The sequence below is a fragment of the Notothenia coriiceps genome, unplaced genomic scaffold (assembly GCF_000735185.1).
Source record: "Notothenia coriiceps isolate Sejong01 unplaced genomic scaffold, NC01 NC01_scaffold00037429, whole genome shotgun sequence".
Classification (NCBI taxonomy): domain Eukaryota; kingdom Metazoa; phylum Chordata; class Actinopteri; order Perciformes; family Nototheniidae; genus Notothenia; species Notothenia coriiceps.
Window position 1 is genome coordinate 11238 of NW_011370130.1, and position 19665 is coordinate 30902.

The following is a 19665-nucleotide window of genomic DNA, read 5'->3' on the forward strand; positions in this document are numbered from 1 at the left end:
CGACGCCGACGGAAAAGCTGACGGCCAGAGAACTAGAGAACAAACACTGCTGCCACAACGGTGAGGTTTACATTACATTACATTACATTTAGCTGACGCTTTTATCCAAAGCAACTTACAATAAGTGCATTCGACCAAGAACATACAACCTTGAAGAAAACAGAATCATATAAGTACATCAGGTTTCATAGAGCCAAACATTTCAAGTGCTACTCAACTGGCTTCAGATAAGCCAGCCCTTTATTAGTATATAAGTGCTTTGTTAGTAATTCTATCTCTCCAAGTGGAGTCCAAAGAGATGAGTTTTCAGTCTGAAGAAGATGTGTAAGCTTTCTGCTGTCCTGATTTCAATGGGGAGCTCATTCCACCATTTTGGAGCCAGGATAGCAAACCCACGTGTTTCTGCTGATGGGAACTTGGGTCCCCCTCGCAGTGCGGGTGCAGCGAGCTATTTGGCTGATGCAGAGCGGAGTGCACGTGCTGGAGTATACGGTTTAACCATGTCCTGGATGTAGGAAGGGCCAGATCCATTCGCAGCATGGTACGCAAGTACCAGTGTCTTGAAGTGGATTCTAGCAGTTACTGGAAGCCAGTGAAGGAGCGGAGGAGCGGCGTGGTGTGGGAACATTTAGGAAGGTTGAAGACCAGACGAGCCGCTGCATTCTGGATGAGCTGCAGAGGTCGGATGGCACATGCAGGTAGACCAGCCAGGAGGGAGTTGCAGTAGTCTAGGCGTGAGATGACGAGTATGATGTGCTCCAGGACCATTCATTACATAAAGGGTCCTCTTTGATGAAACACTCCCGTTAACCTTCGCTGTCAGGTCTCTCAGCTCTCGGCTTTATGTCAGTCTTAAACATGGCGCTGTCGCACGAAGAGGGACTTGGTTCCAGTCTTCATCAGAGAGGAAGAGTGGATCAGAGTTCAGAGAGTTACGGGATAATCCTCTCAACTTCCAGAAGTAATCCAAAACAAACCCCACTTCCTGTTTCCTCCTGATGTCGGTAAGCCGAGTCGACTGTTTCCGTATCATCGTTACCTGACACACAGGAAATAATCCCTCGGTAAACGCTCCCGGTATCTCGCTCGAGTCGTTGTGGACGAAGAGATGAAAGGAATACAAGTTAGGGAGGAAGACGAGGAAGAAAGTGGGAAATAAAAGAGGAAACAAAAGAGAGGAAGTTTATCAGAAGACGCCATGAAGTTATGAATGTTAAAAAGTAAAAGAGGGAGTTGCAGTAGTCTAGGCGTGAGATGACGAGAGCCTGGACCAGAACCTGCGTCTCTTTCTGGGTCAGCTGGGGACGTNTGTTAGGTCAAGAGTGGGACAATCTTTTCCCGGAAGGAAAAGCAGTTCAGTCTTGTCAAGGTTGAGCTTGAGGTGGTGAGCAGACATCCACTGAGAGATGTCTGCTAGACAAGCAGAGATGCGTGCGACGACCTGGGTCTCTGAGCGGGGAAAGGACAGAATTAATTTGGTGTCGTCAGCGTAACAGTGGTATGAAAAACCATGCGGGCTAATGACAGATCCGAGCGAGTTTGTGTACAAGGAGAAGAGGAGGGGACCAAGAACAGAGCCCTGAGGGACCCCTGTAGTTAATTGACAAGGGTCGGACTCGGACCCTCTCCAAGTTACCCTGTAGGTGCGGTCTTTGAGGTATGAGGTGAGGAGGGAAAGTGCAGAGCCTGAAACTCCAAGTTCTTGGAGAATGCGAAGGAGGATCTGATGGTTCACCGTGTCGAATGCAGCAGACAGGTCCAGAAGGATGATGACAGAGGAGAGGGAGGCTGCTTTAGCCGTGTGCAGTTCCTCAGTGACAGCAAGGAGAGCAGTTTCTGTGGAGTGACCTGCCTTTAATACACATACACGCACACACACTTCCTGTTGGAGCGATTGATAACTGGATAAGGGTTTGATAACACACAGACACACACACAAACACACACCGTAGAAGAAGTACATAGATTACTACACATTTTCCCAATTTGAGATGAATAAAGTACATCAAAAAATAATTTAAAATACCAGATTTTCATACTAATTGTTAAGAATGATAGACTTCAGACACACACACACACATATGCTGGGGTGCATGTTGTAAAGTGATGTTTATAACTGTGTTTTTCATGTGTTTGCAGAGAAACGAGCCTGCCTCTGTCTGCCTCTCAACTCCAAGAACACAGGGTGAGTCTCTCTATGTAATGATAATATGAGATAAGATGAGATGAGATCAGATCAGATCAGATCAGATCAGATGAGATCAGATCAGATCAGATGAGATCAGATGAGATCAGATCAGATGAGATCAGATCAGATCAGATCAGATCAGATGAGATCAGATGAGATCAGATCAGATCAGATCAGATGAGATCAGATCAGATCAGATCAGATGAGATGAGATCAGATCAGATCAGATCAGATCAGATCAGATCAGATACCTTTTTCCAGGTAGATTTCTGATAAAGAGTCTGATGTGAACTCCAAATGGATTCACTGGAAGCTACTTATCCACATTGCTGCATTGGACTTCATGCAAATGGTTTATTGATGATTGCTGATGGAGAGGCAGCTTCCATTAAGCAGCGGACGATGAGTGCAAACCACGGCGTTCATTTCCTCTGCTGTCATCTAAACATAATCCCCCTCTAAATGGTTCGATCCCACTTGTTTTGTTGCAGAAATGATATGATCTAGTGCTTCACGATGTGGCAGCGCTCCATAACTCATACACTTCCAAGTATTGAGTTGTTTAGTCCGGGAGGATTTGTTGTTGGCAGGGAGGAAAAAACCGTTGAAACTAAGACAGATAACACGACGCAGATGAACACATTTAGCAAAGTTTGACGGATCGGTTGTGGATCTTAAAACCTCTGTTTGCTGCAGACGGGTTTTTCCAACACAGTTTGGATCTAACCATTCCTTCTTCTGCATGACCAAAGCATCGATGCAGCGTCAGAGTCACCTTCAGTCTCTTCATAGAGCATCTTCTTCAAAGTAGATTCTGGCACTTTTCCACTGGGGCTGATTGCAGCACCACAGATAGTTCTTAGTCACACTTTGAATATGTATGCACAGGTTGGAGACAAATGGATGAGGAGACAAGTAGATAGGAGGAAGGGATGTGAGGATGAAGGATAAGAGAACGAAGGGATGAAGGAAGGAAAGGAAGTAGGGGTGAAAGGAAAAGGGGATAAAGGGATGTCGGAATGAAAAGCCACCTGCAAAGATGTAAGGGGCTAATACATGAACAAAATAGAAGTGAACCTTCATAAATCATGGTTTGCATTCATGTCATGCTTAATCTCATAAAACCAGATCAAATAGGCCCAAATTTCATTTTTAAAGATCCCTAATGAACGGGGACCTCTGCCTGGCTCTGATTTTAATCTGTGCCAGACAAACTGCTCTTGCTTTTAAAGATCGACCCCCTCCCCTCCCGCTTGGATCTTCTCCAGCCAGGCTGAATGTTTCCCTCCACAAACTCCTGGCGTCCGTCCATGTTCTAAATGAGCCTGTCTTCTGAACCAAAAAAAGAAAGAGTTGTGTGTGTTTGGTTTTTTATATATTTGACTCTCCTGTTCTCTGAGGAGTTTCAGTAATAACCCGCCTGAAGCCAATCCACTCCATGCTGCCTTTCTGGAGAAACAGAAGCAGACAGCCAGGAATAGAAAGCAGAAGGAGAATAGGGGAGGACATGTGGCTGTTGTGATAAGAAACGAGGAGCGCGGTAGCTTTTACCGAGAGAAACATCATTCAGATTCAGCAGACATCAGCTGGAGCTATTTGTGTGTCATGGGGAACAAAAGCTCTGTTATTGGATTCCTTTTGACTCGGATGATTGCAAAATACAACAGACTCCAACATGACAAAGCACTCTTTAATTTAACTCTTCTTTCTGTGTTTCCACCAGAGAGTCCCAGTACAGCAGCAAGCCTTTCGAGCAGACGCTGGGAGTGGATCTGTGCGGGACGGCAGGTAAACAAATCTCCTTAAGGGGACAATAAAGTATATCTTATCATATCGTAAACACAGATCATGTTTAATAAGGGTTTGTTTGGATGATGGCAACAGGTTAAAGCTCTAGAAATGTCCTCGTAAGAGCCAGGGGAGAGTGGGGTTACATCTGTTTTAGTTTGGGATTAGACGTAACAAGATGCCGGGTATGAACTGGGGCTGCTCGATTATGGCAAAAATCATAATCTCGATTAATTGGGTCAATAATTGATATCACGATTATTAAAAACGATTATCCATTTACTTTGAAAACATCAATTTATTGGAGAAAATAAATTTGAACAGTAAGTTTTGAACAGTTGATTACCCTGAACTTTAAATATAATAAAAAAATTTAAAAAAAGTATTAATAAAATAATAATCGTTTTATTTCGATTACGTTGTATTCGTAATCGTTGCAACCCATAATCGTAATTGCGATTCAAATAGGATTAATTGAGCAGCCCTAGTATGAACACTCGTAGACATTTAGGGTTTAGAGTTAGAAGCGAAGGTCGATAAACTCCCAAGGGATGAAGGGATGTATGAATGAAGATGAATGGATGAAGAGATAAGAGAAAGGAGGGAGGAAAGGATGAAAGGATGAAGTAATGTAGGGATGAAGAGAAAAAGATGAAGGGCATGAAAACTCATACACATGTAGGAGTTAGAAGCGAAGGTTGATACGACTTTCTTATGTGCAGTACATCTGTACATCTGGAGCTGGAGCCAGCAGACTGTTAGCCTAGCTTAGCATAATAAGGGGGAAACTAGCTACGCTCTACGCGGTCTTCCTTCCTAGAGGGTAAACGGACTGTATTTATAGAGCGCTTTATCCAATCCACTGCTAGCAATAGCATATTGTTGCTAATAATGTGCGTCATATCAATACGCAGAAAGAAGTCTGGACAATTTAACGTCAGCTGCAGCCAAAATCAACAAATCAGTTAATAATGACCGGCTCTCTGCGTATTTTCGCTCACTAAGTCTGCGTATAAACCTGTGAAACACAGCTTATGTGCAGGACTATTTCTTGTCAGGATGCAGTTTGTTTTAAATGATTATATGATCATTTGACTCATGTTGTACCTCCTCCTCCCTCCTCAGGTCTCACCCCTCCCACCACCCCGCCTCACAAACCAGTGGAGGATGAGCTCTTCAAACCATCAGAGGCAGGAAAACCCAGCGATGTTGTCGGCGTTTCCACGAAGGCTTCCTCGTCCTGGCTTTCTCGCGCTCACCCTCCACGGAAGCTTCTGGAACAAACTGAGCTTTACGCCCAGTTGCGGCGCATGGGTCAGGCGGGCGCCAACGAATCCTACCGGACCTTCGGAGATCACGACTACTGCGCGCTGAGCCTCGGGGAGAGCAGGAAACGCAGCGCCGACATGTTGGGCGCCATGTTACAGGCGCAAAGTGGGGGAATGGATGGTAGCAAAGCGCCGAAAAATGTAGACGATCAGGGGTCGAGGGAGAGAGAGAGGGAGAGAGAGGAAGTGATGGTGGCGTCACAGATAGCAGAATTGCTGGAGCAGCAGATCACGACCACCACGACCAAAACGACGAAGAAGTTGGTGATTTCTTCGTTGCCGCCGCCCTCTCACTGCCAGTCGGCGACCGCTACGCCGCCGGTGTCCGAGGAGGAGGCGGAGAGATCGTCTGCGTCTCGCTCGCCATCACCCACAATGCACCTGTGTCCCGACTCCCCCGCCAGCAAGACAGACTCCAGGTGAGACAGAACACGATACAATGTTTCTTGCATCACAGCAGCTCCATTTGCAACTTCAACAAGGACACATATTAAGACACGATACAAGGAATAGACATTTACCATAACATGACGATCACTGAAGAGAAAACATGCTGAGTTTCAGCTGCAACTCTGTATTTAATTTGAGGATTAACTCGTGCACAAAGGAGTACTTCATTCAATCAAGTGGGACCCTGTTCCTCTGATTTGATAAAGATTCATATTCTCTGTTCAGGACCTGGTCGGAGTTAGAGATGATGTTGATATGTTGTTACGATCGGCTGGTTCATACAGTCTCTCACAGACCGACAACATTTGAGCAGATTTCCAACTGGTTGAGCAGTTTTGACTTTAAAGCTGTGGACAAACACTTGTACCGTGGAGGAAGTGGAGGGAGGGGTCAAGAAGATATCAAACTGAGAGAGGCAGGTCTCTCATGACCTATTTTATGTCGTAGCACAAAACATTAAAATGTCTTAAGCTTGTGTTAACCACAGACAGGCTAACAACCAAAAACACATTCTGAGAAACCATTGACTTCCAGACCAGGGACAGGCATTTTATACACTCTGATCCAAGTACCACTCTTGTGTAATTGTCTTGGCATATTGTGGCACATATGGGAAGCCAACTGCTCACAACACAGGGTCTACAATCTGTCTGTAGCTGTGAACAAAGACCAGTTAGAAGAACAGTGTGTTTGCAGAATGGATTAAACTCTACGTCTTATCCTATATATCGACGCACCAAGTCATAGAGACAAGAGTAAACAAAGGCTTTACTCTACATGCAGACATCTTTGGTTGTAAATGCGCCACAAGTCAAAGCATCAAACGCTGATCAGGAAAACATAGCATTGCAGCAACACGACCAACCATAGCCTTTGATGGTGTTTACTTTAAACAATATTCACCAGATCTCTGCATGTAGAGTGAAGTGAAAGTGATGCATTTACTGTGTAAGAAATCGTTCTTTAACCAAATTTTGTACATGTTTCAAAGACTGTACTGTGAATCAGGTCAGTGTTCATTCTGCCCTTGTAAGATACAGTGTGAGTTGACTTTCCACAGAATCAGGTCAGTGTTCGTATTATTTCTGTACCTGGCAGACTAAGGGAGGGGATGAAACAGTGAGAGGTGTTGCAGTGTTGCAGTCAGAGGGAGGAAGTGTCAGATTTTGCCGCAGTTCACCTGTTCCCTCCTGTCTGACATTTCAGCTTCACCTTCTGTCCTTTTCTCACTAACGCCTCTCTTTCTCTCTCGTTCACTTCTTAGTGAGAACTCGGAGATGTGTCCCGACGACAAGCAGAGGAACAAAGCCAAGTCTGACGAGGTACAGAGAACACACACACTTTCACACACCTTCACACACTCTTAAATATAAAGGCAAACTCCTCAGCAGAATGGGAGAAGTACTCAGATCTTGTTCACCCCTGCTCCTCAGTAGCCTTAAGACTTTAAAACGACACAAAGCATGCAGACATGATTTTAGGTCATGCTTATGCAAACTGATATTCAGATGCATGCTGCAGCAGGGAGGGGAAGTAAAGTGTTGTCCGTCCTGCAATCATTTCCCACGTATGTCCTCCTGCTCTGCGTTGTCCTATTTTTTAATGTATGTCCCTGACTGTTGCCATGGTTTCCCTGTTTCCAGGACAACTGCCAGGTGTTCTACATCCACAACCTGCCAACCAGCGTGACCCAGAACATGCTGCGGAAACGCTTCCAGGTTTTCGGAAAACCGGAGGACTGCAAAGTCATCATCTGCAACGAGTGAGTGTGATCCTGATTCCTCCTTCTGTAAATACATCCTTTATAGTCAGAGGGAGGTGTGGTACTCAGATAAAGTCCCATTGTTATTAACTCATACTAGACTGAGTTTTTTTATCTTCAGTAGACTGGACTACTTTAATATAAGTTGACAAATATGACACGTGGGGTTCCTCAAGGCTCCCTCCTGGGGCCTCTTCTCTTTCACATCTACATACTACCACTGGCTCAGATGATGAAAAATTAGTCCAGTCACAAGTAAGACGGGAACATTCTATGTCACACTCAACTGAAAGGTGTCTTAGTCCAGTCACAAGCATAATAAAGACATGGACCGTCTGATTCCCTCCCCTACTTTGTCACTCTCCACAACGTCACAACGTCAGTCTCCCTCCTTCACAGTCTAAAACGGCGTCAAGTGGACAAGGGAGGACAGACTGTAAAGTCGAAGTGGAAGACAGGAAAAGAGTGATTGCGGAGAGAAAGAGAGAGCAAGTGAAGAATCACTCTTGAGCCTCTACACAGGGCTGCTGTTCGTCTCCTTGTTTCGGTTCAGACTGCTCCATGTCTCTTGTGTGTGTGAAAGTGTGTGGAAGTGTGTGAGAATTTATATTTCCGTTTGAGGAGTCGTCTTACCCTCTTCATGAGTCTAGAACAAGTGGGGACGAGGAGTCATCGGAATTCTGAAATTTTGCTGTGTTTCGTACGTCTGTACTAAAATCCAGTACGAATACGTTTGACTATAAGTCTACGTACGACGTCGTCCCTCCCCTTCATTTCACAACAGGCAGGACGTTAGTAAAGGGTGCATACAGGAGGACGAGACGCAACAGGATAAAAAATTACATACAGGGACTGACAACGGTACCAAAGGGACAAAGGTCCTGTTGACGGTCCACAAGATGTAGGTGTTGGACGGTTGGTCGCACTGGGTCTTGTACGACGCCTTTGCGAAGGTCCAAAAGCCTTTTGGCCTCCTGACGTTTCAGTAGTAGACGTTGCTCACTCACACTAGGACTAAGGAGGAAGACATTTATGTAGGAAATATCAGTCTCCCTCCACACCATGAGTCTATTTCAGGGTAACAATAATTGAGTATGATCTGACTCAAAAAAATAGAAGTCATCTGACCTGATGAAATTATATTCAACTGTTTATACTGTGCACCCCAAGGAGTTCCGAGGGAGGACCCCGGAGAAGAGAAAGTGTAGATGTATGATGGTGACCGAGTCTACTACTTTTTATGTGTTTAGTTCGCGGATGATAGTGGACTTCTTATATAACTCCTAATTTTCTGATTCAGTGTCGTCGTAAACCTTTTTCACAGAAACACAGAATGTCGCAGAGTGTATTTTGTATCCTTGGCGACGTTGGAATAAGTCTTGTGGCCGAAGATTGTGAATCTTCAGTCAGGTTAAACTCCAGGAAAATGTCGACCGGAAGGACAGTCTCTGTCGGGCAAAATATTTTCGTGACTTACCAAATGAAGACTAGAGAGCGATTTTACTCTTGTAGGTCTTTGAAGTCCGAGGCAGCAAGGGTCTTGGTCTTGAGTTGTACCTCCTCAATGACGGAACACAACTTTCCACGATGTATGGTATTGATGAACGGAATTGATTATTGACTCACGGAAACTTTTTGGTCTAAATTTACCTGATCATTTTTTTGTAGCACCCATAGGTCTAGCCGTTGGACAACCAAATGTTCCTATCTGAGGCGTTAGGCAAGAAGAAAATTTCTTTCCCTTATGGAACGGAACGTGTCGTTGTAGTGACCTGTACTGTGACCTGATTCGCAGGTATTGGTTCCTGTGGTCGATAGGGGTACTTGAAAAGTTTGGTTTTTACCACAGACAAACACGTCTGTAAGAATGTTTGTAGTAAATACTTGGTAGAATTTTATCGCTTTATCGATACTACATCATTGATGTTTAGTCCGTATGTATTTTCAGGGTCCCTGTCTGGCCTAGGTTATCCCTTAATATGCGCGCGTGGTTATAGTGAGACATTAATAGTTGTAGATATGGAATGGTAGTTTATAGCGACGGCAACTTTACGGGAACTTACTTTCCTACGTTATACTAAGGTAACTCGAAGAGGTCAGAAATTGACTACGGTCCACTCCTGCAATAACGAAAGTAGAGAGTTTCTTTTGACAGGAAATTAGAATTACACACCCCACACACACACAAACGTCCCTCGCGACCACCCCACTGATTTCGCAGGCAGTCCGCCCCCAAGTCTTCGTCACCTCCCTTGTCTCGGTCGAAAAGGTCTTGCCGAGGACGTCCAGACTCCGACGGACTGCTCCTTTGCGATGTATGCTAAACCATTATTTGTGTGTGGGCCTTAAATATTCGTTGATGGTTGCACCTTTATTTCGAACCACCAGTAACACTGAGCCGTACACAAGACCGTTCTTCCATTACCTATGGGAAATATATGACATAGATGATCCCTACCCTTGCTAATTAAGTTATAAGCTTATAATAAGTCCCATAAGCTTATACTCTTATGACTAAACTTATAGAAAGTAACATTACAATAAAAATAAAAAAATTAACCCGTCCCACGGATTTTAACTAATGTTATATATTTTACCTTATTAAGTTACATATGCTGTCACGTATCGATTTACACCAATCCAAGGTTGTCCACACAAAACGAGGCGAGTGGCCAGGAGTGTCTCGTCTCGACGTCCACGACTAGAGAGAGAAGCGCAGGCCAAGTATGAAGTTTGCGCATTACATGTTTAGGTAGTCTTTTGGTTCAATACAAAATTCGTACTTCGACATTCCGATACGACAGTTGGACAAGTTTGACACTAGTGGTCAAGTTATGTAAAAATCGGTTTAAGCTGAACCAAAGATTAGAATAAACTTGTACATAAATAAATAAAAAAGTTTAATAATTTAATAATATAAAAAATAATTTCTTTTTTTAGGTGTAAAAAAATATCCTTATATTATGAAAAGCAATTAGCCAAATTGCGCAAAAAAACCCATACTTATAAGCTTATATGTAAACGAAAGTTTAAGGGTAGGGATCATAGTGTCATCTATTGTTTCTGTATAGTATTATATCGTTATTTGTTGTGCTCTCATTCTGTTTACGAGAACAAGATTATTGCAATAAGCAACGATTCCTAGGACAAACTAGTCGTACTTAAAACTACTTAAAGTTCCCCCCTTTTTGATCACGGCGTAGAGCCTCGCGTGGATAGGAAAGTTGACTCTCGTAATTGTACCTAAAGAAGGCGTTTAATAGTTAATGGAGTTTTTTTGTCCTGTATGTGCAAACCTACAACATATTGGTGTTTATATTTTTTTCCTATGTATCGTGTCATAATACTCTTTACACTTCTTTAGTCTTAAAGTGTGTCCAGTCGTGATTTGTATCTCCCTGTGCTAGAACTCGAAATACCTATATGTGTATGGTTTGATATACAGGACAAAATATAATATGACCTCTCTTATTGTACCTTCTTTGGTCAATTCGAGATCAACTTCCTTGAGATCTTGCAGTGATCATTAAGGGGACTTTAGTTAGTTTTAGTATCTCACTCGTTTGTCTGGATCGTTGCTTATTGAATCTTTGTTCTCCGTAGAACGTCGCACATCAGTATACTATATCAGAAATAGTGAGCATCTATCGATCCCTACCCTTAAAACTTTCGTTTACATATAAGCTTATAAGTTGGGGGGTTTTTTGCCAATTGGCAATTGGCTTTTTCATATATAGGATATTTTTTTTCACCTTAAAAAAGAAATTTAATTTTTTTTTTAATTAATTAATTAAACTTTTTTATTTATTTATGTCAAGTTTATTCATGATCTTTGGTTTCAGCTGTAAACATTTGTTACATAGCCTTGACCACTACGCTGTCAACTTTCGTCAAACTGTCGATATCCCGGATGTCCGAAAAGTAGAATTTTGTATTGAACCAAAAGACTACCTAAACCTGGTATTGCCGCTCCACTTTATATTGCCGCCTGCGCTCTCTCTCTCTAGTCGTGGACCGTCGAGACCGGAGGGACACTCCCTGCGGCCACTCGCCTCCGTTTTTGTGTGGCCGACGCTCGCGATTGTGTAAATTCGATACCGTGACAGCTATGTAACTTAATAAGCGTAAACTATTATACCTGGTAGTTAAATCCAGTGGGGGTTAATTCTTTTATTTTTATTTTAATTCGTTTATTTCTATAAGTATGTGGTATAAGAGGTATAAGCTTATGGACTTTTATCTAAAGCTTATAAACTAATTAGCAAGGGTAGGGATCATCTATCCGTCATATATTTCTACGGTAGATGGGAAAACCGCTTTGTGTACGGCTCAGTGTTATGGTGGTTCGAATAAAGGTGCAACCATCAAAACCCGTCATATTTAAGTCCCCACAAATATGCGTTCTAGATCATCGGCAAGGAGCAGTCCGTGGAGGTCTGGACGTCCTCGCAAGACCTTTGACGAAGGCAAGGGAGGGTGACGAAAGACTGGGGCGGACTGCCTCGAAATAGTGGGGGTGTTCGCGAGGGACCCCGTTTCGGTGTGTGTGTGTCGGGGGTGTGTAAATTTATTTCTCCGTCAAACGAAACCTCTCCTACTTCGTATGCAGGACCGTAGTCATTTCTACCTCTTACGAGTTACTTAGTAGTTACCGTACGGAAAGTTAAGTTACCGGGGGGTAAGGTGCGTCGGTGGTAACTCTCCTTATGTAACCGAACTTTATGTCTCCTGTGCTTAGGTTTATCAGCGGATAACCTAGGTCAGACAGGGACCTGACTGCGGACTAAACATAAATTCGATGTAGTTTCAGATTAAGTCGTAAATCTTCCTACGTATTTTCCTTCTTAGGCAGACGTTGTTTTGTTGTGTGGCGTAGAAGAAACAAATTTTCAGTATAAATTAATTACAGAGACCCCTTTGACAGGAAACAATAACTTGCGAATAGTCACCCCGTCTCTGTCATGTTCAGCCGGTCCTTCTGCACCGGCCAGTTCCCGTTTATAGGGAAAGAAAATTTTCTTCTGCTAACCGCTGAGTAGGAATTTGGTCGTCCTAACGGCCTAAGACCCCCTAACTCTGCGCCGTAACGACTACTCAACCAAAAAAATGGTCAGGTAAATTTTTCGAGCCAAAAAGTTCGTGAGTTCATTCCATTCCGTTCATATACATCTACTCCGTGGAAAGTTTGTGTTCCGATTTAAAATTTTTTCGAGGGGTACAAATCAAGACCAAGACCCTCGTCTGTCGTCAGAGTCTTCTGGGCGACTCTCAAGACCTACTCAACAGTAGTGTAAATCGTCCCTAGTCTTATCGTTGGTAACGTCACGAAATATTTGCCCGACAAGAGACTGTCCTTCGGTCAACATTTCTGAGTCTTAACCGACGTGCAAGATTCACAATCTTCGCCACAAGACTTATGGGTCCAACCGTCGAAGGATTACAAAATCACTCTGGACATTTTCTGGTTTCTGTGAAAAAAAGTTTACGACGCACTGTAATCAGAAAATTAGGAGTTATATGAAGGTGGATGGGGATCGCTGAACAAACAATAAAAAGTACNCATGTGTTTGCAAAAGGTAGATGGATACTTTATATACTGTATCTACTAGGGATGGGAACGATTAATCAAATATTCGAAATGATTCAGGTATTCGAATATGAGTTATGAATATCTTTATTGTAATTTTATTTTTATTTTTTAAATTGGGAGGGGTGCCTAAGTTGATTACATATTATCAAATGGAATAATTCAATGTATACGACAGTGCCATAGCTAACTGTGTTAGGTCCAAAGGTGTGTTATCGGTTAACCGATTTTTTGGGGGTTGAATATTCGAATATACATTTGCTTTCAAATTCCCATCCCTAGTATCTACAGTAGATAAGACATATATCATTAAGAATACACGTTGTAAGATGGTCTTGTTCTAAGTTATTCGTTGCTAGGTCTGTTTGTCACATGATTTTGATGATTTCAGGGGGAAACTAGTGACGTTCTAGGAGTTCCTTCAACTAGAGCTTAACTGGGTTTTCTTCCATTATATTTCTCAGAAAACAGGACATATAGTTGGATGTGTATACCCATAAGTCAAGAATCGTGCCAGTTTAGTGGACCTGTGTGAAATTCTAATTTCTACTCAAGAAAGATTGATTGGAACTGATCAACTTGGAAATTTGACAACCAATGCAAACATGGATTTAAAAAGGCGATATTTACGATGTTGGTTAAGCAAATACCACGATTGGGCCTTAAGTTAGAAATATCAAAAACACAACTTGGACTTTGACTCCTTGACTCTGACTCCTTAGACTTTGAGTCCGTAGACTTTGACTCCTTAGACTTGGTCCCTTAGAATTTGACTCCTTGGGCTTTTTGACTCCTTGTATTTGACCATATCTTTGTTTCTGTGTGTTGCAGACGAGGCAGGCCCGGGCCCCGTGAAGAGCAAGTACGATGCACTGGACTTTGACACTCTGCTGAAGGAGGCCCAGAAGTCCTTGCACCGCTGACAGCGCCCCCTCCTGGCAGCCTTAGTGAACTACACCCTCTACTACAGGGCCCTCAGAAAGGCCCATTAGTACCCCCATGCAAGGCAACCTCGCAAAATGTTTACATTTTTACCATTGGAATAAAGTAGTGATAAGGACCTCGTTGTTTTTTTTTCTTTCACCGGAGGATATATTGCTTAAAAACGAGGAATCCACCGTAGAGCAAAAGGACTTACAACAGTACAACGAGTACGAACGATGATACAGCTGTTTGCTGACAATAACCGTCTGTTGGTGACTTCAGAGGACCTCTGTAGCAAAACCTTGCTATTCCTACGTTGGTCGTCGTGGTGTGTGTGTTTCTGCGTGTGCGTGTTATTCGTTCTGTTCGTTTTGTAATAAAAAAAAGATAAAACCTCCCCTTTTCCGGTTACGGGTGGCGAAGCTGCAAGATGCAAGCTTCAGGCTGTTAACCAGAACAAAAAAAAACCTGCTTTGTTTTAGCGAAGAATTGTGGATGTTATAAATTCTAAAATCTATTGTGTGTGTGTTATGGACAAAGAATATATAAAAAAACATTTAACGTAATCATTTGATGACTGATACAAGTTTACAAATCTAAAATGAAGAAGAAGAAACTCATGTTTTTTTTTCTTTTTTGTAATTGTAGTGCTTCCTTGATTTGATCTATGCACTGTACGGAAGGAAACGCCTCCTCCACGTTCCCTATTTGAATCGAACTCTGCCATGCTTTAGGTTTCTGCTACTGGCTGCTACAGGCTCTGTTTGGTAGGCGTTTCATACATTAAGACCCCGACTATGACCTGGAAAAATATGTACCTTTATATTTATTCCAACCCATGCAAACACGGATTGGAAAGGCAATATTTACTGCGTTTGTTGAGCAAATCCCAAGTTAGAAAACACAATTTGACGAGTGTTTCATGGGTTGCTTCCAGGTACGTTTTTTCCACATCTGGAGGGGTCTTGATGTAACTTTTATAGGGTCCCACTGAACATGTGTCCTCTGAAGGATGCAGCCTAATGACACCCACAGCCAATGCAACACTTACTGTTTACATTTGGACTGCAGCAAGCAGGACAATAATGGGGAAATGAAGATGGTAGCCATAGAATACTTTATATCATACTTTGTTATGAATCCATCACAGCTGCACTTTGTCCAGATCCTCCCAGTCCAATCTCCGTTACAGTCATTCAACTATTGTTAATGTCCTGGTGACATTAGTGCATTGGGTTTCTTAGTTTAAAGGGGATCAAGACCACTTTGCTCCCCCCCCTATAATCCACATCATCATCACAAGAAGTAGACAAATCTGTTGGAATGTATTCAAGAATTTGAATGTAATCATCAAGTTTTCCCCATTTCTGCTTGCCCAAAGATTGTGGAGTTTTTTTGGTGCTTTAAAGTAAGTTGTCCGGTCTGCAGGAAATTACCATTTGAAATGCAGTCCGGTTAGAACCGCTTTCCTGACGCAGCCAGTAGCAGTGAAAAGGGAGAGAGCCTCCACACCTATAGTGCCAATATGGTGGCACCAAAGGGCGAGCGAGGGACGGGCTTGAAAGTAAAAAACAAAACAATCGGCCGAAAATCTGGTTTCTCATCCGGGAGGTAACAGCTGATCTCTACCTCACATCCATCCGTCCCTTTCTCCATCTTCTGGAGGCTCTCGGCCATCTTCTTTTATGAGTTCATTCTGTCAGAAATGTTCTTCTGTCTGTCCCTAACTTATGGGTCGTTTCGGGGTTTGTCTTTGACTTTTGATACTATGGCTCAAAAGGGGAATAATCTCTGTCTCTCTTTCTCTAACTCTTTCCTCCGCTTGCCTCATAACGGTTTTAAGCGTGTCCGTTACTTGGAGTCTCGACCGTGTGTCCGTGTGTTTCTGAGTGTTTCGTCTTTGTCTCGTGTTTGAGTCGGACACTGCTGGCGCTTGCAGGTCGGTGAGGAGGGGTCGAACGCTGGCTTAAGGGTTTGTTCGGTCCTCGATCGAAGGGGGAAGAGTCTCCTGGTCTTCAGTTTTTATTCAGGGACACGTTCCTCCTCTCCTCGCCTAAGAATTTCAATAAATCGCAGCCCGACTCCCTCTAAACTATCGCTTTCCGTCTCGTGGGTTCTAGGCCTCGGGTCTTCCCCAAACCCCTGGTAACCTCCCGCTTTATAACAAATAATCCCTCTTCTACCCGTCCTATCTAATCAACTCCTTGGTAACACACACAAAAAATTGAATGTTTACATCACTCGATTCTCCTTTGACTTTATTAGGAACGCAGACTTAGTACAAAGGCGCCTTATTCAGTGTTTAAAAAAATAGTAATTAACAGCAAAGTGAAGCGTTACCTTCTCCAGGCTCACTGATGTCCAAATCTAACAAAAACACTTTAGTGCTATACATACTGATTGAGAAGTTATTAAAACAATTATTTAAAAACACAAACAACTGAATAAGTATTTGTGCTTAGTATGGATACTACTAAAAAAGTGAGAGAATGTGCTGGTTTACATATAAAAAAAAAGAATATATATAAATATAAAATGTGTATATAGCACTATGCCTCGTTGTAAACATAAATTGTATTGTGTGTTTTTTTATTTTTAAGTGGCGGGTTATAGTTGATAGCTAATCAGACAGTCAGTACAGGGAGGACATGAAGGGAATTGAGATAAGTTCAAACTCTTGTAAAAGACATCCCTTTAGACTATCACACTAAAAGGTTTCTTTGCTGTTTATGAAATGACTCAATATTTTTTTATGTTTTTTTTTAATGTTTTGTTCAAGAGCAATTTGAAATGCAATACATAATAATCTTATCTTTAAGACAGCCTTTCCGACACACTGAGGTAATAATAATATATAGGTTGGTTGTTGAGCGACGGATCCAATAGAATACTGTACTGTATGTAGACTGCTGTTAAACACAAAAAACACATAAAAACTACAGGAAGAAAGGGGGTAGTTGTGAACACATATACAAAACAAATCGTACCGTATACTCTTGCACAAATAACGTCCCAAGTGGTGAAATATCTTCAAAGTTTTTATTTTCGTTGAAAGGAAGCCATTGTAACTGCTATCACCTTCGATGGTGCACAGGTGTGTTGAACACCTGTACTACAGGAACAGCCAATAACTAAACATGTGTGACTGGTGGAGGAATGTGGGGGGATGGGAAAGGAGACAAAAGCAAGTCGTCGCTGGTTTGACCCGGTTCTACTTTCACATTAGTTGATACTGATAAGGAAGACACTGTAGAAATCCCAGTTTAAATGATTACACCACGACTGTGTACCACAAAGGAAGTATAACTTACAGAACGCTTGGCCCAACTAGCTGGGACGTGTTGTGTTTTAGACGCTAATTAAAGCATAAAAGCAGTCAGATTCGGCACATTTGGGAATGTTGCATAGACATAAAACATAGAGTGGAAGTCATGGATACAGTAGGAGAAGAAATTTGCTTCCCTTTTACTAACGGGAAAAACTGAAAAGGCTTTCGTTAGCATCTTGCTAACCCTTCCACGTGACAAAGCTAGCTCTTGTTTGGCCTGTTGGGAGATCTTAGTTTCTTCGTATAATCCAACATGTGTATGTCGAGGATCTCTTGAAACTGAGAGTCAGTGGTTGGGTTTCTACAGTGTCTGCCGCCGTGCCAGTTAGGGTGCCTCGATTTTCTAGAGGTTAATGACGTTGGAGAACCCATTTTTCATCCTGGCAAGCCTTAAAATCAATCGGGAGGGGAAGACGAAGCTACCACTAGCTTTTATTATTGCTGTTTCAACTCCTTTCCAATCCAATGCGGTTTATTATTAAATGATTACTGACGTAATTACAACTTTTTTCAATAGCCATATTATAAAAAGGTATATACATATATTATGAATATATATTTGTGTGTTTGTGTAGATATCTAGATGATTATATACTTTCTTATAGAAAACTTTGATGTTGACCATTCTCTTCGGTGTTTTGAGAACACGTTGACACATTTCAACAGAATAATAATACTGCTGTCCGCTTGGTCTAGGTCCTAGGTCGGTGGACAACAAATCAAAAAAAAAAAAAAAAAAACGTCCTTCCAAAGGGAAACACCCTCAGAATGCAATACCTTTCTGCCCATTCTTCATTTCAGGAAAAAATGGCAAGAAAACCGTAAAACTTGAGAGGCAAGTTGACCAAAAAAAGACACCTTTACACACCGACAATAACGAGCGTGGCTAAGGGGCGGCTGTGGGGGTTTGCCACGGCCATTTCAGATCCAGTTTTTTAGATGTTTCCAATGCCATGGGCCACTAAAAACACGTCTTTGTTCTCACGTCACTTACTGTTTTACTTTGGGAAAAAACAATGTATCTGTCAGCTATAGCTACACCGTCAAAGAGTGCTTTCAACGCCGGCCTCAGATTCCTCTTCCATGTCTGATCTGAACGCTTGTGTCAACACCTACAGTCGTTCCACACACACACACACACACACACACACACACACACACACACACACACACACACACACACACACACACACACACACACACACACACACACACAAATGGGTAACCTGTCAAACTTGATGTCAAACAGGCACTTAGTAGGGACTGCAAACTGTCTAAATCTGCTAAATGTGAGCGGCTGTTCTCTGGTGGAAGTTAATATTTTGACATAAAGGGCATACATTGTTTTTGATGTTTTTCTTGATTTTATTGTCTATTCACATCTAATGACTATCAAATTCACATAAATGATTTTTCTTTTTTAACTTTAGTTTTTGGTAAAACAAAAAAGGTAAATACTGCTAGTGAGATTTTATATTTTTACATATGTTGGTTTTATTTTGTGTTTTTTTTTATTTATACGCCACTTAGTTTGGATGTCTTTAAATGGTGTTTTTTTTCTTTCTTTGTTTTGTGTGATTTCATATGTCTTGAGAATGTGGAGACAAAGGCATTTCAGTATTTTTGAATTGTTAAAATCTAGTTTCATAGAAGCGGAAGTATCTGATGTTATAAATTATATTTTAATTCATGTAAATAGTTTAAAACAGAAGACTATGGCTTCCTTTTAAACTGAATACATTTCTCTTCAGAGATTGTTTACATTATGAAACTGTAGAGATGTGCTCCTCATATACTGTATAAAGTACATATATTCATTGATTTGCCTCCAAAAAATAAAATCCTAATGAACAGCACTCTGTCTGCGCATCACGTGTTTTTGAATGTTGAAACAGCACATTATAATATGTTGTTAAAATCACTGTTACGGGTGTTACGTTTCAGGACATTGAAAGAAAGATTACACACTTTTTTAAATACAGAATACATGTTGTTTTACTATATAATCAGGGTGTAGATGGATATTATTATTCAACTAATAAAGTCAGAATTTTTAGATTTTGAGAAAAAAGTCAGAATTTTTAGGGAAAAGTCCGAAATTTTAGATTTTTATTAAAAAAAGTCTAACATTTAGGATTGTTTGAAAAAGTCAGAATTATTAGATTTTTAGAAAGATTCTGAATTTGAAAATTTCAGAAAAAAAAAAGAATTTTGAGCAGAAAGTCAGAATTTGGAAAATAAATGCATCTATCTCTAGCAGCGAACCGTGTCTATCACAACTGGACCTTCTGTAGACACACCCCCCCTCCC

General features: G+C 41.8%; 1 protein-coding gene across 1 annotated transcript in view; it reads left to right on the top strand.

Moving 5' to 3' along the window:
* Positions 1-18126, top strand: part of ppargc1b (peroxisome proliferator-activated receptor gamma, coactivator 1 beta) — a 28372-nt gene extending 10246 nt beyond the window's left edge. Inside the window, exons 6-11 of the mRNA XM_010796970.1 lie at positions 2140-2185; positions 3912-3976; positions 5102-5723; positions 7019-7076; positions 7398-7518; positions 13935-18126. Of these exons, the coding sequence (XP_010795272.1) occupies positions 2140-2185; positions 3912-3976; positions 5102-5723; positions 7019-7076; positions 7398-7518; positions 13935-14026 (1004 nt within the window). The 3' untranslated portion in view covers positions 14027-18126. The remainder of the gene's footprint in view (positions 1-2139; positions 2186-3911; positions 3977-5101; positions 5724-7018; positions 7077-7397; positions 7519-13934) is intronic.
* Positions 18127-19665: the final 1539 nt, after the last annotated feature.